General features: G+C 39.3%; 2 protein-coding genes across 4 annotated transcripts in view; both read left to right on the forward strand.

Moving 5' to 3' along the window:
* brpf1 (bromodomain and PHD finger containing, 1) overlaps positions 1-20,663 on the forward strand; it is a 57,255-nt gene extending 36,592 nt beyond the window's left edge. For both annotated transcript variants that reach the window (XM_048606420.1, XM_048606421.1), the window contains exons 9-14: positions 1,608-1,755; positions 3,755-3,888; positions 7,299-7,414; positions 11,104-11,258; positions 12,401-12,542; positions 20,092-20,663. In XM_048606420.1, coding sequence (XP_048462377.1) covers positions 1,608-1,755; positions 3,755-3,888; positions 7,299-7,414; positions 11,104-11,258; positions 12,401-12,542; positions 20,092-20,208 — 812 coding nt within the window. In that variant the 3' untranslated portion in view covers positions 20,209-20,663. The remainder of the gene's footprint in view (positions 1-1,607; positions 1,756-3,754; positions 3,889-7,298; positions 7,415-11,103; positions 11,259-12,400; positions 12,543-20,091) is intronic.
* A 5,134-nt stretch (positions 20,664-25,797) lies between these two features.
* Positions 25,798-26,173, forward strand: part of ogg1 (8-oxoguanine DNA glycosylase) — a 25,725-nt gene continuing 25,349 nt past the window's right edge. Inside the window, exon 1 of one of the 2 annotated variants that reach the window (XM_020524311.2) lies at positions 25,798-25,900. The gene's annotated coding sequence lies outside the window, so the exon portion shown is untranslated. Of the gene's footprint in view, positions 25,970-26,173 lie in introns of both variants that reach the window. The other variant, XM_048606556.1, reaches the window with a different exon arrangement.

Genomic DNA, 26,173 nt, shown 5'->3' on the forward strand with positions numbered 1-26,173 from the left:
AAGTCCAACATTAGAGACCTTCGGGTCATTCTTGGGTATAAAAGTACAAAATCATAGGAATAAATTAGAAAAGAAATAAGAAGTTCAAAATAACAGTCCTTCCAACACCGTCTGCATTGGCACCTCCAAACCGTGCTGGGCTTACTACTGAGGCCGGGAGTCTGCTCTGGATTCACCTCGAGGCCAGCAGTCTGTGCTGAGGCCAGGAGTCCACGCTGGCTTTACCTCCAGAATCTCAAAGCCAGGAGTCTGCACTGAGACTGGGGGTCTACGCTGGCTTCACCTCGAGGCTGGGAGTCCACACTGACGCTAGGAGTCCGCAATGACTTCACTTGAGGCTCAGGGATGGGAGATAAGAATACAGAAAAGAAAAAAACATGAAAAGAGAAGAAAAAGAAATGAAACGGACAGAGTGGACAAGCTCTGGCTGAGGATTCCTAGTCCATTGCCATCTTGGAGAATCGTTCATTGTGAACTATTTATAGCAAAATGTACAGTCTTATAACATTCAGCATTTTGAGCTCTTGCTGATCTATTCTAATATGCTAGGGTTATGTTCAAGTTTTTAGTTGTAATTTTCACTGTGTTGGAGGTGGCAGGGAGATAATTGACTGACACTTCTACCACAGAGATGGAGAAAGCATTGTAGTTAGCCCTCCTTCGTCAGTCTGCAAGGGCACTATTGAGATGATGGCAGAAGAATTTTGTGAGAAAGCTTTGGTAGAACACAGAAAAGAGAAGACAATTGTGATTATCAAACCGGCTTTGGTTGCACATGGGACATGATTCTATACTTGGTGGAACCAGACAGCAGTGAAATCTGGGTTAGAGAAACTGGAGGCTGGAAGAAGACAGCAAGCCAGGCAGCATCTGGAGGAAAGGAGCAGTCAATGTTTCGGATATTACCCTTCTTCAGGACTGTCCTGAAACGTTGACTGCTCCTTTTCTCCAGGTGTTACCTAACTTGCTGCATTCTTCCAGCCTCCAGTTTCTCTAACCCAGATTTCACTGCTGTATGATTCCACCAAGTATAGAATCATGTCCCATGTGCAACCAAAGCCAGATTAACATTTTATAGTTTGAGTCACACTAGTAATAAGGGTCACAACTGTATGGGTTTCTCTGGATACACCAAACTGGTGATAGTCCCAGGGTTTTACTCAATTTTCAGAATTAAAAAAGCATTACAAAATACTTTACTTTTTTGAATGTGTAATAATTGAGTACATTCAATTGCAAAATAGGTCTGACCTTGCCTACAAACAAGGAGTCAATGGAAAATACAGTTTGATAATAGGAAAGGAGCAGTCAACGTTTCGGATATTACCCTTCTTCAGGACTGTCCTGAAACGTTGACTGCTCCTTTTCCCCAGATGCTACCTAACTTGCTGCATTCTTCCAGCCTCCTGTTTGTCTGCCTTGGATTCCAGTATCTACAGTTTTTTTTGTCTCTAACCAGTGAAGATCTAACTATAATGCAATATCCCTATAATTCCTGTATGGAACACCAATATATGGAGGCTGTGAGAGGAATGATGAAGAAAACGATCATTACCAAGATAAATGGTGCTTGTGATGTGAGTAATAAATCTGTTTTGTGCTTTCAGGTTTACCAACAAATGGATTTGATGGAGGTAGTCAACCTGTGAATGAGAGTTTCCGTGTATACCGGAATGAGCGAAGTCTCCCACGTAGTAGTTCCGACACTGAGTCCAGTTCTAGCACGAGTAGCAGTGCAGCTTCAGATCGCACCAGGTATTATGTATTCGGTGCTGACATCAATGATGTATTGACCAACGATTTAACTTAGCAAAATAAGGGGGATGCAACTTAGATCTGAAATGAGAAGAAATATTTTAACTTTTTGTTTTACTGAGTCTCTGGAATTCTTTACCACAGCAGGATGTGAACTCGGTCTTTGAATGTATTTAAGGTAGAGATTGATAGATTTCTGATTACCATTAGTGTACAGGGTTATGGGAATGGGGTGAATAAAAGGCATTGAAATATTCAATAGCCATGGTCTCATTGAATGGCAGGGCAGGCGTAATGGGCTCCTGTTCCCATGAACCTATATTATCCTGTCACACTGTTGTGCCTTGGTTTGATTGTAGGCTAGATATACAAGGGACGAGTTTCTGGTTGTACCTATAGCATGGATCCTCCTCAAGCAGTACCATATATATGAATGTGTGAATTGGGAACAGGAGTAGGCCATTCAGCCCCTAAATCCTGTTCTGCCATTTGTTGAGATCATGGCTGATCTGACTGTGGTTCCAATTTCCTGCCTAGCTACTATTCCCTTTAACTTTCTTGTTAATCCAAAATCTATCTAGTTTGCCTTTAAAATATTTATGATCCCACCTCTACTGCTCGCTGTAGAAGAAAATTGCCATTGAGAGAAGAGAATTTTTCCTCATCTCTGTCTTACATCTCTTAATTTTAAACTGTGACACCCTAGCATGAATCTCTCCCACAAGGGAAAACATCCTTTCAGCATTCATTTGTCAATTCACCTTAGAATGTTACATGTTTCAATAAGATCGCCCCTCATTCTTCTGAACTTCAATGATTAGAAGCCCAATGACGCCCAGTCTTTCCTCATAAGATAACCCATAACTGATATTTGTGGGCACAAGTTGACTAATGCAAGACTAATTAGAAGTAATATCTATAAGTAATATAGTTATTAAATGAAACAAAGATTTGGTGCTCAATTGCCAGTCTAATTTAGAAAGGTTATAATGATGGCTTATATTAAAAATAGAAATTTGCACTGCTGCAGTCGAGGGTGTGTGTATCTGCTGACCTTACTATACCTTGTTCAGGTGGTCAAGAAAGATCTTCTCACTGCTTTTGGCCTTGCTGTGCCTAAGTTTGGTTCACTGATGCAATAATGTTTATCTGCACAATGCACTCAATGTATAGTCAATATTGTACTGACTGTTATCCATAATCGCAGTTAGGTTGATCACAGTTTGTTTGTTGATTAACGAAAGTTAATTGATATTCAGAATAAATTAACAGAATCTAAATCATCTTGAGCACAGTAAAATGTAAAGTTGCCAATGTCCCATCAGACCATAGGGCTGCTCTGAGAGAGATGACCAGTGGTGGCCTAACCTGAAGGTAACCATGCCTCAGGCAAGGAGAGAGGTTGGAAAGGAAGCGCCGTCATGGTAACCACAGCCCGTATGAGAATTAAGCCGTGCCGTTGGCATTACTGTGCATTGCAAGCCAGCTATTTAGCCAGCTGAGGTAACTGAAGTACAAGCACTGACTTGGCTGCCTTAGTTACAGTAGTGCATAACAAAGTCTTTGCATAACAGTCAACTCTCTGTTCATGGCAACAATACAAATTGAAAAAGGATATATTCAAAGTATATACTCAGCATATCATTGGTAGATCTCCAGTGTTAAACAATGTCTCTTGGGTTATACAGAGTTAATAACATATAACCACTTTTCTGGAATAGTGGTCTAACAGAGAAATTGGGTCTTCCTCTCTGATGCTCTGTTTCCATGGCTGGATTAGATCTGTGATGTGTGCTGCTTAGATTGAAATTCTCTATCCATGCAGCAACATAGTTCATGACAGTTCCATTTCTCTTTAACATAATGTCAAAGTTATATGAAAATGAGACATAAATATGAGTAGCAGCATCAGTCATTGACAGGGTGGCAAATAGCAGCATTTCCTAGGGACTGCCAACTGAAACATCTATCCTAAAAAATGTCTTCTTCCTCACACTAGCACAACCCCTTCGAAGCAGGGACGAGGGAAGCCTTCTTTTTCCCGAGTGAATTTCCATGAAGATAGTAGTGAGGACACTTCCTGTACAGAGAATGAATCCTATCCCATTGGATCAAGCAGACATGGACATGGTGGTGAGTCCACTTTTGGAGGGGGTTAAACAAGTTTTAGAATTTGTCACTTAAGTTCTAAAATATTTTCCTTCTATCAAGTCATAAACACAAATGATGCTATCAAGCAAGGAAGATTAAAGTTTATTCTGAATGAGGTAGGTGAAAAGGTTAAAGTTTTGTATGCCCTATCAAGTTTGACAGCAGCAGTAGCACCTAACCTTTTAGTAGCAAAGTACATGAAAACATAACGTGTATGCACGTGTATATGTACATACCCTCATATGTGACATTGTACAAAATGTCACATTTTCTATTAAATGTTATGCTATGTTAGAATATAAATTGCTTAGCAATGAAAAGTGAATAAAGAGAAATTTCCTCTATGTAACAAATAATTTTCCATGGAGATCACAAAAGCATAAGATCAAAGTCTATTGTTACAAGGCGAAAATACAATTGCATAGACAAAAATCTTGAGAAGTACGTGGATAACATTAGTTAATTTTTTGCATGTATATCTTTGAAAGGTCAATGTATCTTTATTCTTTGCAGCTGCCAATGGGCTTCTTTTGTGTTTCCAGCACTTTCAGTTCATTTGACAGACTGCAAAAACAGTATATTAAATATCAATAAATATAAAAATACAATCATAATTAAGAGGATTGTCAAGGTTTGAATTGCCCTGACCAGACCTGTTTTTTTTTTAATAATTTGTTTAAGAGTTATATTGTGCACACTTTCTGTGACTAGTGATTTTCCTTTCACTTTTAATGCAGAATGTATCTTTTGCATCTATTTTGCTTTAGCGAATCCTATGAGCACCTCAAACAAAAAACAGAAATTGCTAGCAAAACTCAACAGGTCTGGCAGCACCTGCGGGGAGAAAGCAGAGTTAACATTTTGAGTCTGGCCTTAAGCTTCTGATGAACACTCACTGGACTCGAAATGTTAACTCTGCTTTTTCCCCACAAATGCTGCCAGTCTGCTGAGTTTCGCCAAAGTTTCTATTTTTGTTTCAGATCTCCAGCATCTGCAGTTGTTTGCATCATACCACAAGGATCACATTAGTTAGTGCACATGGATTGGATATAATCCTGAGGAAAAAAGATTTGAGAAAATATGTGCACTTTTCTGGTTTCATATCATTCCTTCCTTGCACTGTGTAGAGGTGACCTAGATTCCAAGTGAAAGATTATCTTTAAGAAATCTTAATTTGACTCCCCATTGTGATCTTTGTGTTGTATCACTAGGGAAAGAGCTTGTTCATAATATTAGGTGTTATTAAGTATTTTTCATATATTAGAAATGTTGAGACCCATTTTGATTTAGCCCCCTCCCTGTCACCCTAACTCACCCTCATCTTTAATGGTCAATATTGTCCTTTATGGCTTTTGTAGGTAAATTAATCATTTGGAAAACATGCGTGATTTACTGGTGGTGGTGGTTAAATAGCATGGTTGATTTGGTTTTGGGGGAAAGAAAACATTCAGTTGTGTGTAAGAGCACTTTTGGATACGAGTTAAAAAATAAAAATGTTCAGAGAGGCCACTTGTGGCATACTGGTAGTGTCCCTACCTCTGAACCAGTAGGCCCAGGTTCAAGTCTCACTTGCTGTAGAGGTGTGTCATAACATTTCTGAACAGGTTGATCAGAAAACATCTGAAAATAGTCCAGCAAGAACTCTTGCAGTGCAGAAGTACTATCCCTACCTCAGCCAGGTGGCCTGGGTTCAAGTCCCACTATTTCATTTAAATAGGTCAATTAAAGTATCTGAAAACATTCTGGATGGACCTTAATTTGTACTTTGATGCGTTACTCCCCAGTTTTTTTTTTTGGGAATGTGCTAATCGAATAGTGGGGGGTGGTTCTCACTATTTCTTTCCTGTTTCAGGTGCCAAGTGGGGATCAGAGGGAAATCAGTTCCACTGTTAATTTGCATTCCATTTGAATTTTTAAATAATATTAATAAACATGTGCAGTGTATGAGGACAAAGACTTCCTCTTTTCCAGTAACATCTTACTACTATCATACCAACCAACTCTCCAAAACCCATTGTTTAATGCCAATTATTTGCTTTCAATAAATATCAAATGCTCCTAGTGCAAATTGCAAACTCCTCAAATATCCTCACACTCGACTCATCTAAACATTAATGCCATCACTCAGTCTCCTCAAATACTCCCCACATACTGCCAGTACTACTGTTTTCCCCTCATCACTAACTGTTAACACTCTAAATACTTAAAACTGTGGTTATTATAAGAGGCTAGCGTTTTAACAGCTTTTTTCTCCGCTATTTCGGGGACCAAGGGGTAGACCAAAAATAAATATATTTCAGAATTCTTCTGGCCACTAACTTAAGTCTGAGCTAAAATAACCCAATCATGGGATTCCATCTTGTAACTTGGTCAGTTCTTTGTTCAAATTTCCATTATTAATTAAGGGATCAAACAGCCTTGTAATAATAGTTACTGAATTTTAATTGTTTCCTGGGATACTCCATTGGATGCCTTTCCTGTGACTAACGTGGAGACAGGATTTGTAGTTTTCCCAGAGCTATCGTTCCATCAGCTGAGAAGGGAATAAGTTTATTTTCAAGATTTTTTTAATATGTGCAATCATTTATTGGATCATAGATCATAGATCATAAAATCCCTACAGTGTGGAAACAGACCATTTGGCCCAACAAGTCCACGCCTTCCCTCCGAAGAGCATTCCATCCAGACCCATTCCCCTAATTTCCCATGTCTAACCCACCTAACCTAAATATCCCTGGGCACCATGGGCAATTTAGCATGACCAATCCACCTAGCCTGCAAATTTTTGGACTGTGGGAGGAAACCGGAGCACCCGGAGGAAACCCACGCAGACACGGGGAGAACATGCAGACTTCACACAGACAATCGCCTGAGGCGGGAATTGAACCCGGGTCCTGGCACTGTGAGGTAGCAGTGCTAACCACTGAACCACCGTGCCACCTTATGTCACCATCGTTGCCAGGCCAGTCTTTGTTCTCACCCAACATGGTGTTGATAAGATAGCGGTGATTTAAGATGGGGTCACATTGCTAAGTAGTTTGCGAAGCAGTGCCTTAGTCCTTCGCTTCCCTTCATAAATATAGTCCAGCAAGGTCACGAATGGACCTTGTATTGTGACTATGATCTTCATCCTGTGCTACATGCACTAACTGCTGTGAATAGTGAAATACTGAGGTCACTGGTGAATTTATCCCAAGTTATTGGCCCACAGTCTTGATAGGAATAAAAGATAAACACGTAAACTAGCCCACTTTAAGTCCAGTAATTACCTGATTTCTTTCATGAAAGAAAATTCAGATCTTTTTGTCCTTAGTTGCTCTTGCCCTGCACATAGCATGAAGGATTCTTTTTAAAAATCTCTTGACTATGCTAAATCTCTCTTTTTGTAACAGTGCGTAAGGGATTAAGCCGATCTACGGGCTGGATGTCAGATGACGAAGACAGTCCTTTGGAGTCTCTGGATTTGGTCTGGGCAAAGTGCAGGGGATACCCATCCTACCCAGCTCTGGTATGTCCTTTGAATTAAAGCGTATGATAAAGAAACAGTGGACATTTTACCTCTGAGTTGTTCATTGGTGGTTCCTTGACCACGCGTCACTTCTGATCTTTGTCTTTTAATTCCCAGAAGTTATAATTTTGTACAAGTGATGAAACTTGGGCATTTTTATTAGTTTTGTAACATTAGACATTTGGTTGTGGACAGCATCTCCTGTTAGAAAACTGTGGACTAGATCTGATTGTGCTGATCCACCTTGCCCTTTTTAAGACCACAAGATATAGGGACAGGATTGGGCTGTTCGGCCCCTCAAGCCTGCTCTGTCAGTCAATAGGATCATTCCTGAACTGATATTCCTTGCGTCCACTTTCTTGCCTTATCCCCATAACTCTTGATTCCCTACTGATCAAGAGTGCATCTTTCTCAGTCCCCAGTGGCCCCAACACCCCTCCTGCCCCTGGTGGTGTTGATCATCCCATCACCCCTTTCACTCCTGACAGAATTCACCCTCTCCTTTCCCCTCAACCCTTTACACTCTAGCTGATGTATTTAGCATTTCACTAATTTTATACCTGCTTTCAAAAGCTGTAAGTGAATCCATGTAAAATTCATGGAACTGTTGGCCAAATAGTCCAAGGATCCAGGATCCTTGTCATCTGATCCCAGTGTTGTTGGAATCACAGAGCAATATGAGCAGGGTTAAACTGAGAATAGGAACTTTAAACTTCTCGCATTAATTCCATGGATATATACACATTGTGACTTACTCAGGGTCCTGAAGTGCATCAACAATGTTACATTGAGTCAGGGTCTCTTCCCAAATTGAAAGGTTTGGGCTAATAAATCAGCTGAATTCCGTCTGTTGACTCCTCAGTGACAGAAAAGTTTTGAATTTATATAGTGCCTTTCATGACCATAGGCTGTCTTGTGTGATTTACAACCAATTAGTTTTTATTTTAAACTGTGATCAATGTTGTAATACAGCAGCTAATTAGCACTGAGCGTCTCCCACAGCCACCTATGTGATAATGACTAGATATCTTTCTTTGTGATGTCAATTGAGGAATAAGTATGGAGGCAATGTTTTCTCTAGGCTGTGCACATATGCAGCTACTGGGATATTTTGTGCACGGTCCTGGAAGTCACTGCCATGGATGGGCCTCAGAGGCCCAATTAGAGGGAACACTAATCGGCAGGCCATTTAATCCTTTTCCTTTCTAATTAATCTCATACAGACTAAATTATTCCTGTTTTATAATGTTCCATAATAAAGTTTCTTCTTGTACAAGAGAATTTTTGATCCCGATTTGACTATAAATAGGCATACCTTGCTCAACCCCCTTGAAGGGAAACCATTGCATTGACATCACCGAGCAGGGATTTCCCATGAGAGTCACTAATTTCATGATATATAAAATTACTACTATGTCTGATTTGAAAAACTTAAATTGTAAAATATGCTGGTAATAGGAATTAAGAGGAAACCTTTAGGCTTATGTGAGAACATACCAGCAGAATACACCTCCTTCCCTCTCAATGATTCAATAGCAGGAAGCCAAATTTAGACACAGTTTTGACACAGCGTCATGTTGGAAATAGAATGTTTTATTATGCTGATAATATCTCAACATTCTGATTGAAAATGAAACTTTCCATAATGCACAATGAGTTAAAATCATTCTCCACAACATCATATTCTCCAGAATTCCATTTCTTTCATCTGGAAGAATAGTATTAGTGAAATGGCCTCATGCAAAACAGCACAGCCAAGATCAGGGGATCATGTGTACCAGTCAATATCCCACTGCCACCTTGTGGTGCTGTGCCTCAGTGGTCTACCATGTTGCACTTCCATTAGTAAAAGGCCACATTTATTGTCAGTGCATTCGCAGAGGATGCTCTGACCGCCTATGCAAGCATACTGCCTGTAATGTCATCGCCAGCAATGCAGCAGTGAAATGCCTGCATCAAGAATAGGAGCAATAAATTCATATCCTGGCACTGTGATTTCCTCATTGCTCTGCTCTGCTCCAAACACTTCCCTGTCCTGCTCCTGACCCCTTACTGCCCATTTCGCCCCCACTCCCACACTGCACCATGTTGCCTTACCAGGTGACGAGTGGGAGATGTTGGCAGTCAATGTTGGAGTGAAGAATTGAGTAGAGATGGTGAATGAGGTACCAAAAACACTGAGTATGGCAGGAGAATGGGATGCTGAGTAGTGCTGCCAGTGGAGTGAGAGTGACCAGGGTTCCATGGGTGTTAGTGGCATTGTGCATGTGCATTTGGCACCAGCTTCTGACTCTAGGCACACATTGATAATCAGCGGTGCCAGTCTGTCCTGTCATTGCAGTAACAGGTGATCCTTCAGTAATAAAATAGCTGAATTGCCTAGGATTCTCGCACAAAAACAATGGTGGATGGACCTCGATCAATCCCAGCCACAAATTTCAGTGTGAAGCTGTAATTACAAAGGACTGGCAGGGCACACTCCTGAAGCTGTGCTACCATTCACTGAGAGCTTCTATGTTCCTTCTCATTCTAATAGAACAAACTGTAGCTAATATTTCATTACAAAGAACAGGTCTGGTATGAAGGTTTCAAATTGCACCAATTGGTTGCTGTTATGATCCTCATTGAGATCTATCATTTTTAAAAAGATATTTGAATTTCTAGTCACTGACTGGAAGGATCATATGACAAGAATTAAAGTTTTAAGACTTTAACTATAACAAACAAATTAAAACAAAACATTGACTAAACATTGTTTTTGCCGACAACTTAAACTCTACATTACAGAAAAATTACCCCATTTAACTTTTCAAATGACTGGAAATTCTTGCCATTATTGTGCATTACAATGTCCCTAAAATGGACATTTTTATTACCTCCTAATCTTAGAATTAACTTGCAAAATGAGGGTTACCTTAGCAATTCCTTCCTCTAGCCAAAGCTAGGCAAATTTTCCAGTCTTTTCCAATTTAAATCATCACAAACCTGCTCTCTTAAATTTGAGCATGAGCTCCCACTGTCCGTGTATGGTGAGTAATGAAGACATCATTTTCACTGCTTTGGGTACAGGACTGGTTACTACTTCCTCAGCTTTCTATGTGTCAAGTTCTTGTACACACCTTTTGTCTTAGAGAGTTTCAAGGATACCTTAGAAACACCCTATAACCCAGTACAATGTGACTTGCTCTGGTTCTTCCCCTCGCAAATCCCATCACATGCCAAACTGAATCACATGGACTTTGCATCCAGATAGAAACACTAATTAGGTTTCCTTTGGATTCTAGCTTGGAATTAAATAATTTATTTAGCCACTTATAAACCTGATATTCCTAATATCTCCTGTGAGACTTGGAAACTAACAGTCTACCCACAGTTACTGCAGATGCTCTCGTCTTATCTAAAGTGAAGTGATGTGAATATCTTGCACCTTATTCCCTTTAACCTTTTAACAACCAATCCATCCAGGTTTACTGTCAGGCAATTCAAGATTCGGAGCATGGAACATGCCCCCTTTCATTTCTCCATTTCAGTCTAAGTTAAAAGAGACAATCGCAAAATATAAACCTAATAAACTTTGTATTTGTAATATTAATAAGAAGAGAAATTGTTTTAAACTATCTGGGTAAAAACTATATTTGAAAAGAGAATGTATTCGCTGTGATGTTGTTGCATTTCTATAACTACTACAGATTATTGATCCGAAGATGCCTCGGGAAGGGCTGTACCATCACGGTGTTCCGATACCTGTTCCACCACTTGATGTGCTCAAGCTGGGAGAACAAATGACTGTGGAAGCTCGGGAACACCTCTACCTCGTTCTTTTCTTTGACAACAAAAGAACATGGTAATATTTAAAGAACTTCTCTTTCTTGTTCAGACCACATGACCACAAACCAATCAGGCTTGAATCAGATTAGATTGAGATACTGTAGGTTCTAGGATATCACCAATTTAAAATTGTCACTGGCAGTAGGGGAAACGTAAATAAATATTTGAAGCACAGCAAGATAAAGGCACATAGGAGACAGCAAGGTAATGGGATTAAGTACAATTTATTTAGCAGATTCAGCATAGATGCATTGGTTCAAACAGAAACTTTGTGCACTGTTAAAGTATATGTACAAATTGGAGCTTTATAGTGGAGTTCATAATCTCAAAACATGCTCTGCACTTGGTAGATATTGATGCAACATTAATAAAATCATTAACTTGAATTCCATTATAAAGGCACAATTTGTATATTAATGTCTTCTGTAGATGTTTAAGGTGGAGACATCTACACAACTCTCCAAGAGAAAAAAATCTCCTCAGCTCTAAAAGGACAATTTCCAGCCCTCCAATCGCTCTAACTGATTAGATTAAAATTACTTAAAAGTAACTTTAAAATAAATTTACTTAATCAAAACAATGATTTTTTTTTTGTTTTTCTGCTATTTGTCATGAGATGAGTATTCTAGATATCTTTGCTAATAATCCAGACAGCGTGAATTCAGGTCCCACAGTTGCAGACTAAGAGCTTTAATTCTGTTTTTTTAAAATCTGGAAATAAAAAGCTGGTATCAGTTAAAGTGATGAGGATGCTCTCAGATTGGTATGTTAACCCAACTCGTTCACATATGTTTCTTAGGGAGAAACCCTCCACATTTACCAGTTCCAGCCCACATGTGCCTCCAGTTCAGCTCCAATGTAATCGATTCTAAATTATCCTGTGAGCAGTTTAATAAGGCATCTAGTTATACCATGCTGGTACACATTGATTCAAGAAGAAACATTGCTACTTTCTCAGGACGACTAGGAATGAATAATAACTACTGGCTTTGCAATGAATATATATAACTGATACATGTATTTAAGTGGTGGGACTGGGGAAGAGAAAGAAAAGAGATTGAAGATGATGATGGAAAATAAAGTGTTGGCGAAAAATTACTTTATTTACATAAGGCACTTTTATACAATGCTGGTACATAATGTGTTTTTATTACCCAGGCAATGGCTCCCTCGAACAAAGCTCGTCCCTCTTGGTGTGGACCAGACCCTGGATAAAATGAAGATGTTAGAGGGGAGGAAATCAAACATCAGGAAATCGGTGCAGATAGCATATCATCGTGCCATGCAACATCGAAGCAAGGTGCAGGGCGAGCAGAGCAGCGATTCCAGTGACACTGACTGACCATAGAAATTTCATTCATTTTTTAATGTTTTATTTTTTTAAAATAAAAATGGACCTGCAACTCAGTGATACTGAGTGTAAAATGCAGAAGACTGCACCGTCTCAAAGCACTGAATTTTAAACTATAAAGTACGGAGCAGAGACAGAACGGTGCTGGCCGCTAGACTTGAGCCGATGGACAGCCAAGAGTTCTGAAAACAGGAAGCAGAGCAGCTATTCCAACAGTACTAAACTGTGTTAAACAAGAGTCAAACCATTCTTTAAAACACAAAATTAAAGTAAGGGATAGAATCATGAGATCTGGCTAAACCTCTAAGTCTAGATTTTTTTTTATATAAAAGTTGGCAAAATCAGAAACCACACAAGTGGCTTTAATTAAATTCAGAGCATTAAACGAGCAATATAAAACATCGGATACTGTGAAGCCATGGATTGCCTTAACTCTTTTACTTGCTTAGAATTATGAATAAGTGATATTATGGACTTGCAATTCCTGTATGAAGTCCATTTCTTATGATCATATTTACAAAATGAAAACCCTTGGAAAGAACAGGTTTATGCCAGGACTTAAAATTCCTTCATTACATTACCTATCTATAATTTTCAATTGAGGAAAGCTATACTCAACTAATACTGATGACCTAAAAAGGAAAGTGAGAAGGGTGCTGTGACCAGAGGGGAGTAAAAGCTGAAACCATTTACAGTAATGAAATGTGGAGAAAAGTGACTAACATAATGAAAATGAGTAAGTTCACTGCTAGTTTCAGTTTTGTTTTCAAATTACATAAAGACAACTCTAATTGCTTTGGGACAGTAATTCTGATTTTAAACCTGCTGCTAAATACCACACTTCAAACAAACAGATTATAATATATGCACTGTCATTTCATTAAAGTTATAGTCTTGTTCCTCCCATAAAATCAGTGAAGACTTATATTATTGGCATTAAATATACCGAGTACACTTATCTGTTCATGTATACAGTTGCAGATATATCTTTGGCCCTTAGGGTTTCTCACACAAAGTCACATTTGTGCTTTCAGATTTAACCATTGACATGCCTGATAAAGTTACAGGAAAACTTTTACTGTCTGACCTTCTGCCAAATGAGTTAATCCTAGAACATGCCCAAAAAAATTATAATGACCCATTCAACTTGTTTTTGTCCTTTGGCTTAAATTATGCTGGCAGTACTTTCTGAACTCTAGGACAGATATATTTTCCTTGACAGAAAATAAGTGAGAGTCAATTATCAGAGCTTTACAGGCTGTTAAAACTGCATTTTTGCTAGTCCTGGTGTATAAATAATATTGCATTTTTGTTCAGTCATATTTTGACCTGTGTGTTTTGTTTGGGGAAGGGTCTGATATCTCCTTCAACTGAATAATTAACTGGCTAAAAGTACTATTGGTAGGCTACATAGGTAATTGAATAAACCTAGAAATGCAATTGTTCCCTGCTTTGAGTTGGACATTAAGGCTGTATTTTAAAAAGACTGGTGTGCAGGATTATTAGATTTCCAAGTCTGTGGACACTTGAGAGAGACGCCATATGATGAGGATATGGAAAGGCCAGCTCCTTGATGTCAGCATCTTTGTTGTTGCTACATGCAACATTATTTTTAAAGCAAATAGTTTTTGTTGAGTTTACCTGTTCAGTTTTTTTTTAACAATCTTCAGTTAATTTGCTGCCATTTTCCATCCAAAACAGACACCATATTTGGTTAAGGGTGAGTAGTTTAAGTGCATGTTGTGTTGTGTAAATATCAGGCAGTTAGATCATGCAGGGGCTTTGGTTTTGAAGCACCTTCTGGTTTAATAGAGGTTTGACAGAATCACCAAGTATGTTGATGAATGTAGAATTTCACAGGTACAGTATTGTGCCAGGTGCGTGGTGCCTTCTGTTCTCCTGAAGGCCATGCTTAAAACTTGATCATAGAGATTGCGTTCTGGTGAAAGTCGGCATCGAAAACCGTGATTGATAGTTAAAGTTTTTAGGAAGAAAGCTGGAATATTGTATGCGTGTCTCAGGCAGAGGGTGGAGTTACTTCCATTGTTATGCTTCCCCCACCTTGGAAAATGCAAATTAATTAAATAGAACATACCTCATTGTGGATAAACACCTTGTCAGGACTGTCTGATAATGTTAAGTCACATACACCAAGGAGGTCACAATTACTCTCTGGTCTATGGTGATTTCAGCTTGGGTATAAGTGGAGATGCTGCTGTTGATCTCAATGTTGGGTGTTATGTGAAAGGGGAATTAATCAGCTTGGCTCTCTGCTTCTGATCGTAATCTAGATCACCCCTCTTCGTGAACTATTGTCTACATAATCTTTGCCGATAAATGCACATGTTCAATGCCAGCATTTCTTGGGAGGACCCAATAGACATTTTGAGCTTACCATTAACATTTCTAAATGTAAAAGAGTTAGTACCTCTTGTAGGTGAAGTCAAACAGAAATCAAGTAAATCCTTCCCAAGAGCAGATATTCCCAGGAAAGGATTCTTAATAACCAGCTTATTTTGTTAGGTGAAAACATGTTTCGAAAGTATTTGTCCTAAAGCTGTGCTGTTATTGTGGGCAGGAATTAGGTGCCCCCCATCTGGTGTGGGAGTTGTCAGTCCAACACTACTGAAAACTTTAGACTTTGTCAGCATTTATAATAATAGAAAACTTTAAGGATTTCAATATTATTAGGTACTCTAAAAGTACTTCACCTTATAAAATACAGTAACTGTGTCAGCAAACATGATATTGCTACTGCTGGACTGAAATCCAAGTCTGGGAGCAATTCCAACTCCATTCACAGGACAGGCTGCCATGAGAATATCTGTTCTTGGCCAGGAGATGTTTTAAGTTTTTCTGAGGGTCAAATTTTAAATAGTAAATATTGTCCTCCTTACCCCACCCCATCATTACCGTAGTATAAAGAAATGTACTGTCACTCCTTTAAGTGCTCAAATTAATTGTTATGGAGAATCATTGACTGGTTTTGAAGTCTTGTTAATTTAGAAACATTTTATCGAAGAGAAGACTTTTTGGATGAAGCCCCAAGACAGATTTATCATTTCCATTTCTTTCTGCAAGTAAAATCCTGAATCTAATTTTTATATCAAATGTTTTGGGGGATAAAGAATGAGTTCACTGACCTTTGAGTTGATTTCACCATCTTCCGTTTTACTTTCCTGAAGCTCAATGTGAAAGCACGTTATTTCCCTAACCTTGACTCTGTTACACATGCTGTTTGTTGAATGCAGTGACTGAGAGGAGCATAAATAGCAAATAGTATCACATTATTGTGCCCACCCTCAAGGCTCCCAGAAACACGGTGGCTTTCAGTATGAGAGTTGGACATAAAAGTAGTTGAGTGCAGCAACGTGCTGTGGGTAACGCGAAATTGCATGTACCAATAACTATGCTATGATGGGGCGGCATTGAACAGAAGCTGGGTGTTTGCCAGTTTGGCAGGTAGAGAACCAGTACTGGCCAGCTTTTGGAATAACTTTAAATTGACATTGAAAAAAACTCAGGTTACTTGGATTTCCAGTGTGTATGATTGTGTAGAAGATCTGAGGAATGGGCTCTATTTAGAAAAGCTGTTTCAAATAATTATAAATCCAGTAGGGGCATGAATTTTGCAGATGGATACTTATAGTTAAAGCACTTAAGTGGTTGGAATATCCCTTTGGGAAACTACTTTTCTTTTAAAGCGAGTATGAAATTTGCTAATGACTTCTGTGAACTTTTGCTGTTAGTGGGTGATATCTAACTCTTCTGAAATGCCACTTAGGTTGACATAGTGTCAACAGTTGCAATCGAATTAGCAAAGGTGATCACTTTTTATAAATAATTTTCCAAATTGTAATAAGAGCAAAAGGAAATTCATAGCATTAAATCATCAGTATTGTCACATGAATCAACAATGCATTTCAGTCCCTCCTGTGCCCTCTAGTTGCACAAGGCTTCAAGCTTCCCACTAATGAGAACTCCATCCCAAGGTATGAATAGAGCTGCAAAAGAGAAACAGTTAGTTGGACAACAGGCTCTTTCAGCTAATGGTATCTTGTGCTGCAATTGCATAGGAATATGAGATTAGCAGGTGGATACTATCACTGTTGGAACTTTGAAATTGGAAATTACAGCCTGGAAGTATTTGCTATCAGTATTGATGCATGAATGTTCAGTATATTAATTTTATTTTCTGCTGTTTGCTACTTTAAAGAAAACATTGTTTCCCATATCAAATAGCAAAAACAGGACTGTTTGTTTAGTAATATCACCAGCAGTAATTTCTAGCTTTTAAGTCCATTCACATTCCTGTCCAGTTCGAGGATTTGAAATGGAGTTGTTTGTGTAATCATTGTTTTTCTTGGAAATACCTTTGGTGTGCTTTGTGAATACATGACCTAGTTTACATTCAATCCACGAATGACCTCTGCTGAGTAAATGCTAATGTCGTACAAGGCTTTATTTGCTGATATTTAGAAACTGCATTAACCAGTCAGTTTTTATCCTGTCTGTAATGGCTAACTGAAATGACAGCCATCTATTGAAAATCCGATTGGATTTAGCAATAGGTCGGTGAATGAGCCATTGCCAAGCCAGAACTTTCAAAGATACTCAGTATGTAGATGCACTTTTAATATTGTGTCCATGAAAAAAATACTTTGCTGCATAAATTTGTCAGCTTTGATTAAGTGTGTATGTTTTGTCTATACATTTTTTTTACAAAGCAGTGGGGGAGAAAAAGACCTATTAAAACACTTGCTAATACTCTAAAACATAAATTAGAAATTGCACTTTTTTAAAAGTAAGCAGAAACATTCACATATGATCTTTTTCGATTTTCAAGCTTCCTGCATGTACTTACTCATTGGGTAATAGTTCCTTCCTCTCTTGTTGCATCATTGAATGCAAATTAAGTTATAAATCAACATCAAATTTTTGATAGTGAATTTCCTCTATAGAAATGTGGTTTCAATTTACTGTTACCATGCTCTTTAATTGATTTCATTCCATTCTGTTTATCACCCCTCCAAATAAAATTTCCTTCTGCTGGGCTCGCTCTGCCACGGGTCACCTTTCTGAGCATGCAGTTTGAAACTTGTCAAACTTTTAAATAAGAGAAGAGGTACTCTTTTGTTTCATGCAGGGTTCGAGTTAAAGGGGGCATATCTATGTTATGCCCATACAAGTTGTATTGCTTCTAATGGCTTTGGTGGCCAACCTTTAGATGCTTATGACCCTATGGATGTTGGGAGTTAGAATTCAGTGCTCAAATTGCTGAGCTTGTCCTTCCATGTTTGTTTCTAATCATTTTATGTATTTTAGACTAAATTGGAACACAAAAATTATAATTTTACTAAAGATCTAATTTGTATGACAACCTCATAGTGCAACACCCTTTAGTTTTAGGATAGGTTAAATAAACTAAACTATAATTCCATGCAGCAAAGTTCTTGTTTCTTCTAATCCTTCAAGAACAGTTTGCAGAGATGGGTTAAAGGATTTTGGATGGATTAAAGTTCACTTTAGTTTAATGAACAAATAAAGGCTTCTGTTTTCATTGCAACGATAGCTTCCTCGCAGACATGTAACAAATTAGATTCTTAGCTGCCATTAGGGAATTGGATTATTAAAGAGGTTTCAGCTAAAGAAATCTTTTAGAGCCCAAGCTGCAATGACAGTTCCATTAGTACAGTGCCTGTGTGTATATATAGCTTATATCAATGAACCCCCTGGTATTTCAAAGTCATTCCAAAACACATCTGGAAACACTGTCTGTTAAATGAACAGGTGCTGCAATGAAGTTCTTAATACTTTCAATTTACTTCAGGGATTTTTCGTACTCTCACATGATTAAGTTTCCTATTTGCTTTCCTGAAAGAAATGCCAGCTCAGGGCAACAGCAGGATTGTAAGGTGGCAAATTTTTCAAGACTATTGACACTGGTTAGAGATTGTGCAATTTGGCCGTGGTGCAGAGCACATGGCCTTATGGCACTAATGTTCAATTTATTAACAGTTCGACTGTTTTCTGTTGATTCTATGTCATACATACTTTACAGCTGATCATAGCTAAACTTGAGTTTAACAAGATGACTCACCTTGGGTAAGAGGAATGGTTTGAGTATTTGTCTTAGAAAATAAATTGGTATGCTTTTTCCAAAATTAAATCAATCAAATTTTAATCAATCCCCATCTATTTTGTAACTTTTTGACAAACCTATGTCAGTTTTCAACTTGTTGTACATCTAACACTTTTCACTTTGTTTGATTAGTACTGCTTTTAATTTTTTTTGTTCTATATAAGCCCAACTGAAATACAAATGATATTAGATCTGCAAACAAGGAAGGGACCATGCTGCTATTGCAGTCTATCTGCAGAGCTAAGCTGATGTTCTCTTTCTCGTGGAATCTGGACATAAAATTCTCAAGTGTCCATTTTTTAATTCCACCAAGTGCCATAATTTTGCTGTAACCCAAATAATTTATAAATTCTTATGAGATCAAAATAGTGGATTCCATTTGCAAGATGTTGTGTGCACTTACTATTTATGGAAAAAACACCTTTTTTGGGGTATTTCACAACATTGAAAGTTTTAAAAAAGCATTGATTTAGGAGGGTGTGAATAATTCTCTGACAAGTGTGCTTTGTTAGCACACGAAATTGTCAGTGTGGTAAGTAGTCATAAGGGAAATAACTGAGATCAGATGAGTAGTGGAAGAGTGAGGGAGTAATAATGTTCTGAGGTTATTAAGTGCTTTGGGAGGTTGTTAAATGCAGTTATAACTATCAGAGGAAGTAGTCACAGCATGAATACGTCCTTATCCTCTGTACAGCCTAACTTTGTCATGGAGTTGTTATGACTATCAGTTCCTATCAGGAAAAATAGCTGTTAGAAAGGAAACTCCATTTCAAAGATAAACCTGTGCAGGAAGACAAGAATAAACTTAATCTTGATCGGTCTCCGCTCAAAACTAGCCATCTTCTTTCCCATTAATGGCTCACTTTTAATGTTTTTAAATGACACTAATTTGGCAGTTTTCCTCTGTACTGATTCAGCACCATACTTGATCTGAAAATACTGATGAAGTACGAACATTGTCACCTCCTTTCCCAACCTCCTCCTTTTCCGTTTTTTTAAAAAAGCCCCCGTCTCCTTCCCCAAGACAAGCATCAAGTCCCATATGTTTGAGGTGTCACAAGACATCTGAACAGGTTGACTAAAAATATCTACAAGAGCACTTTTTCACATGAAGGTTCAGACAGTCTGATGTAGCACCCTTTGATCAAACTCCTCAAAGTGTGATATTTTGCAGCGTCCCTCATTATATTTGCATCAGGTGTAAAATTATATTTAAATTGTAATATGGATATATTGAAGCCTGCAGATTTGTTGGGTAGACTTCCCTTCCCAAACAGACTTTTTTTAAAAAATGTAATTTGCTTTCCAAAACAAGAAACATGTAAAAAAACAAACCCTCTGGTCTTTTACACACAGGACATGGGTACCAAAATTGGTGGTTCATTGGTGGAGAACAAGGACACCAAACAGTGCAATGCAGAAGGAAGTTGTCTACCTGGAAAACGCATTTTATATAAAAGCTCTGTCTGTTAACAGGTGAACATGAATCGATGGCTCAGTCAGCTCAAGGTTATGCCCTAGGCAAATCCATTGTAAATAATGTACATTGTTATGCTAAGGATTTTTAAATTATTTTTTGTTTGTAAACATCTCTTGACATTTCTAGGCTTTCAGCAAAAATACTTCTTTGAGTACATTAAAATGGACATCATGAAACCTTTTCTAAATTTTTGCAGGTAATTCTAGTGGGCAGCAAACTGGTGTGGTGTGATAGCAGACACACCATTTTAAACAAATACAATTAAAAACAACCATACTACAAAATACAAAAACCCTTTCATACTTTGGGCTGGGAGCATGGTACTCCAATCCAGCAAAAAAAACCTAGATACTCCTTTAATTTCTAGAATGTTTTCAGTTTGTATTTATTTTGGAAGAAAAGAAATCTATCTGATTCTTAGGAAAATAAATAAATGGCTATTTGAAAAGTTGTGTCACTTGCCTCATATTATTCAAGCTTTTGCCAATTCCTCCTATCTTTCATTTTACCCTAAAATGGAAAGGAAGACTAATGACAAGAGACATCTCCCAGCTTTAGAATCTCACCAATTAGAAAATAAATTGCATTATAATTAGCTTTTATCTGATGAGGGAATGTTAACATTGGATATCTATGGTAATGTTTTGAGGGGCCTGGGGGACACATATTCACAATTCCTTCAAGATGGCAGAGCAAGTTGATATGGTAGTTCAGAAAGCATATGAGATTACTTGGCTTTGCAAATTGAGGCACTGAATACTAGAAGGAAAAGTCATGTTAAACATTCACAAATCATTTGTTCGACCTCCGGTAAAATAAAAAGAGAAACTTTAGTTTACTTAACACGTCTTGTGACCACAGGATTATCCCAAAGCTCTTCACAGCCACTGAAATACAGTTACAAGTTTACTGTAAGAAATAGCAACCAGTTTTCACACAGCAAACTCTTACAAACAACAGTGTATTAATGACCAGACCCTTTTGATTTTAAGTGAGATGGGGAACACATTGGCTGAAACACCAAAGCCAACCTCCCTACTATCCTTCACAGTAGGATTGTATAATGGGAACCTTTGTGTCAAATGGGCAGTGTCAGAAAAAAAAGTTGGGTGATGGGTGCTTCTGTATAAATTTCCCCCTACACACTTTCTGCCCACTTTAAACTTTTCCCCCCTCAATCATGCATGTTATTTCCCCTCTTCCAGGACTCACCTATCAATTTAATTTAAGCTCTTCAAACTCAATCATAGACTCCACAAATTGCAAATGTTTACCACTTTTACTTATCCATTCTTGATGTCGTGCTGAGAAACTACTTCGACATAGAGTGTAAAGAGACAAACTGAAATTGCATAATTTTCAATATTTGAGAATAAAGGAGTGATATCAGGATAAAAATTAGCAATTGAAATAAAAGGGAATCTAAAGTTATCTTTCATGGCAGCAAACAAAATGATCCATCTTGGCCACCTCCTGAGGTGCCCAGTCTCTCAAATGCCAGTCTTCAACCAATTCTATTCACCACATGATAACAAGAAACTGTTGGAGGCAGTGGATATAAAAAGGCTATGGACACTGTCAACTTTCGGGAATAGAATTGAAGACTTGTGGTTCAGAATTTCCCGTATGCCCTGGAAAACTTGCAGTACAGCTACAACACTGGCATCTAACCCACAATGAGGAAAATTGCCAAGGTATGTCCTGTACACAAGAAGCAGGACAAATTCAACCCAGAAAAGTACTGCCCTATTATGTTTAATTGCCAGCAAAATATTGGAAACGATCATCAATGATGCTATCAAATGACACTTGCCCAGCAATAACCTGCTCATTGAGATTCAGTTTCAGTTTCGCTGGGCCCACTCAGCTCCTGAAATCATTGGTTCAACAGGGACAAAAACATCATAAACTCAAGGGGGAAGTGAGAGTGACAATGCTTGACAACAATGCAGCATGTGGCTGAGAATGGTATTGAGTAGCCCAAACAAAACTGAATTCAATGGGAATTAGAAAATGTTCTCAGGTGGTTGGAGTCATACCTAGTTGTAACAAAATAGTTATTGTCAGAGGTCAATCATCTTAGCTGCTGAACACTGCCTAGGTCTAACCATCTTCAGTTGCTTCTTCATAATGTCACGGGGATATTCATGAATGACTACAATGTTAAGCACCATTTGTAATTCTTTAAATACTGAAGCAATCCATAAACAGCAAGACCTGTTGAACATTCAGTCTTGGGCATGTAACCTTAAGTCCCAGAAATGCCAGGCAACAACAACCATTTTTAATTCATCAATGGGATGAGTGCATCACTGGCTAGGCCAGCATTTATTGTCCACCCCTAATTACCCAGAGACTAGTTGCACATTAACCACGTTGCTGCGGGTCCAGAATCACAAGTAGGCCAGACTCGGTAAGGATGGCAGACTTCCTTCCCAAAAGGGCATTATAAACCAAGGGGGTTTTTACAACATTGTCAACAGTTTCATGGTCATCCTCAGATTTTTTTAAAAATTGAAATCAAGGTCTGCTATGGTGGGATTTGAACCCAGGTCCCCAGAAAATGGGCTAGATCACTGGATTAATAGACTTGTGATAATACCACTATGCCATCACCTCTCTTGACCATCTTCAACAAAATAGAATCTAATCATCTCCTCTCAACATTTCTGAATCCTCCACTATTAATATCTTGATTATTACCATTGGGCAGAAACTGAAGAGACCAGCCTATTAAACATTGCAGCTACAACAGCAGGTCAGAGGCTCAGAATTCTGTGGCCACTGATGCACCCCCTGCCATCTCAAAGCCTTTTCACTACCTACAAAACCCAAGTCAGGGCTGTCATGGAATACCATCCATTTGCTCCAATGAGACACTAGCAACTCAATATCATGCAGGATCTACAACTCATCAATATCCTTACAAAAGTACCTTCAAAATGCATGACCTCTACCATCTGAAAGGTCAAGGACAGCAGATGCATGAGAGAACCATCACCTGCAAGTTACTTTCAAGCCAACACCATCCTGACTCGGAATTATATCACTGTTCCTTTAGGTGTGCTGCATCGTAATCCTCAAACTCTTTCTAAAAGCTCTGAGTGGCCCTACACGATACAGATTGCAATAGTTCAAGGAAGTGCTCATCACCACTTTATCAGGGATGCCTCTACAGCATCCTACTTGTCTGATTCTAACCCCATCTTATCAGAACAACACTCAGCACATACCTGCTGAAAGATCAGCATCATTGGCACCCACACCATAATTAAAAGGCTGCTCTGCACTCAGATGTGCACTGGCATTCTGAAGCTGTCCTGCTCCGTGATGGACATTCAGTCAGAAGATGTCTGAGAGGTGAATGCTGCACGATTACTTGACAGGGACCTGGTACAAAGGAGGGGGAGACCTCTTCTGGGAGGACTGGCTAAAGAGAGCAAGCTACCAGACCCTGGCAGCTTAGTCCAAGGGTGACATCCAGGCCATGGCTATCTCCATGGGCTAGAGGAACTGCCAGCAACACTGCAAAAGGGTCAGTGACCTTCTGCGTTCTGCCAGCCACAGGGATCACCAAGCATTAGGGAGCCCGCATGTCTGCATCCTCTATGCTGCATGGATCTACTTTTCATTTCATCACAAGATGTGACGAGGGATTACTGTTGACCAGAACTGAACTGGACTAGCCGCATATATACAGTGGCTACAAGAGTAGGTCAGAGGCTAGGAATACTGTCACGAGTAAATCACGGAGTGACTCCCCAAAGACTGTCCACTGTCTACAAGGAATAAATGAGGAGTGTGATGGAATACACCCCACTTGCTTGGATGAGGGCAGTTTCAACAACATTCAAGAAGCTTGATAGCATCCAGGGCAAAACAGCCCGCTTGATTGGCACCACATCCATTCCCTTCCAGCAGTATACTATACTGGAGATACTTGCCAAAGATTCTTAGACAGCACCTTCCAAATCCATGATCGCTTCCACCTAGAGGATACATGGGAACACCGCTTCCTGCAAGTTTTTCTCCAAACCACTCATCATCCTGCCTTGGAAATATACCGCTGTTCCTTGTTTGTCACTGAGCCAAAGTCCTGGAATTCCCTCTGTAACAGCATTGTGGTTCCACTTGCAGCACATGGACTGCAGTGGATCAAAAAGGCAGCTTAGCACCACCTTCTCAAGTGGAGCTAGGGACGGGCCAGCATTGTCGATCACATATGCTGCAGGCAAAGATACCCCGGGCATGGTATATTGGTGAAACGATGTAGACAATACGTCAATGGATGAATGGACACCACACAACAATTGCCAGACAGGGATGTTCCTCCCAGCGAGGGAACACTTCAGTGGTCAAGGGCATTCGGCCTCGGATCTTCGAGTAAACATCTTTCAAGATGGACTTCAGGATACATAACAACAGTGTTGCCAAGCAGAGGCTGATAGCCATGTTTGGTACTCGTGAGGACGACTTGAACCGTGATCTTGGGTTGATGTCGCACTGCAGGTGACCCCACCACACTATATACTCACAGACACATGCACACATACACGCACACACATACATATATATCTATGGGATGAATTTGCCTTTGCAGAATTGTATTTGCAGTTACATTCTATTTTGTTCAAAAAGCACACAATTTATAGACATGGACAGTCAATGGGGCATTTTGTAAATTCCTGCTTTGGAAACAAAATCAGTCCGACTCCAGGTTAAAACATAGATAGATTCTAAACAAGGCCTCACCCCTAAAATGCATTGTCTGACCTGAGATGTTACCTCTTGTATACACTGATAAAACCTTTAGTTATCTTGGGGCAGTGACTTGAAAGAAATTCTGGGATATGCATTTTAATTAAACAAAATCTGCATCTCCTTTCTAACTGAGTAAAGATTTAATAGGAGGGAGTCAGCCAGCCGTTTTAGGTTTATTCAATACATTTGCATCAGTTGTATAATCTTTTACTTACAAATTCTTTGTCTTGATGCCTCTCTCACTACACCTGATGAAGGAGCAATGCTCCAAAAGCAAGTGTTTTCAAATAAACCTGTTGGACTATAACTTGGTGTCGTGTGATTTTTGACTTTTGTCCAGGCCAGCGCAACACCGGCACCTCCAAATCAGGCAACGAATGCTGGTATAGTCAAGAACACCTATGTCCAATGGATGAAATAAAAACAATACGTTTACACAAAATGTTAGTAAGATCTCAATTGGAGTGCAGTATGCAGTAATCAGCAAGACACTTTAGGGGAGTGCATTGAGGTTTTGAAGATAGTTTAATATATACTCAAACTCCCTCCAAAAGTGTCATCCAAATTGAGGGTTTCTAAGACGTTCAGTACTTAAATGTGTAATGTATATTATCACATGTAAAGTATATTCAAGGATATATCATATGTTTAAAATAGCTCAAGGATTCTTTCGCCACACAGCAGCTGTTGTCAGTACTTCTGCTGATGTCTAAGGCCGGAGCCAGCTGGCACCATGGAAAAGTAACCTCGGGAGACCTACACTCGGCCAGCCTATAGCGTGGCGGCGAATAACAAAAAACCCCCGCAAAAAGGGTCGGTCGGCCAACACGAGGTGAGGCTCTGCGGGGCGAGGCGCAGCTACAGGGAGCGGCGAATCTTAACCGGTTGTGAGGCAGGAGTGAAAAAATAAAATCAAAGTCTGAGGTCAGCATGGCTCAGTTTTCAACCATGAAAAACCAGGAGGGAAGAGAGTAGACATTACCAAATGGACGGGTTTGTGACCTTGACTGGCGTGGGGGTCGGGGTTTATGTCTGAGCGACGGGGAGGAGGCGGGGTTTCTGTCCGTCTGACGGGTAGGGGGCGGGGCTTGTGTCCGATCGACTGAAGGGGCGGGGCTTGTGTCTGAATGACGCGGAGGGGTGGGGTTTGTGTCCGTGCTGCGGGGAGGGGGCAGGGTTCGTGTCTGTGTGACTTGA

This window comes from Rhincodon typus, chromosome 16 (genome assembly GCF_021869965.1).
Source record: "Rhincodon typus isolate 14 chromosome 16, sRhiTyp1.1, whole genome shotgun sequence".
Lineage (NCBI taxonomy): Eukaryota > Metazoa > Chordata > Chondrichthyes > Orectolobiformes > Rhincodontidae > Rhincodon > Rhincodon typus.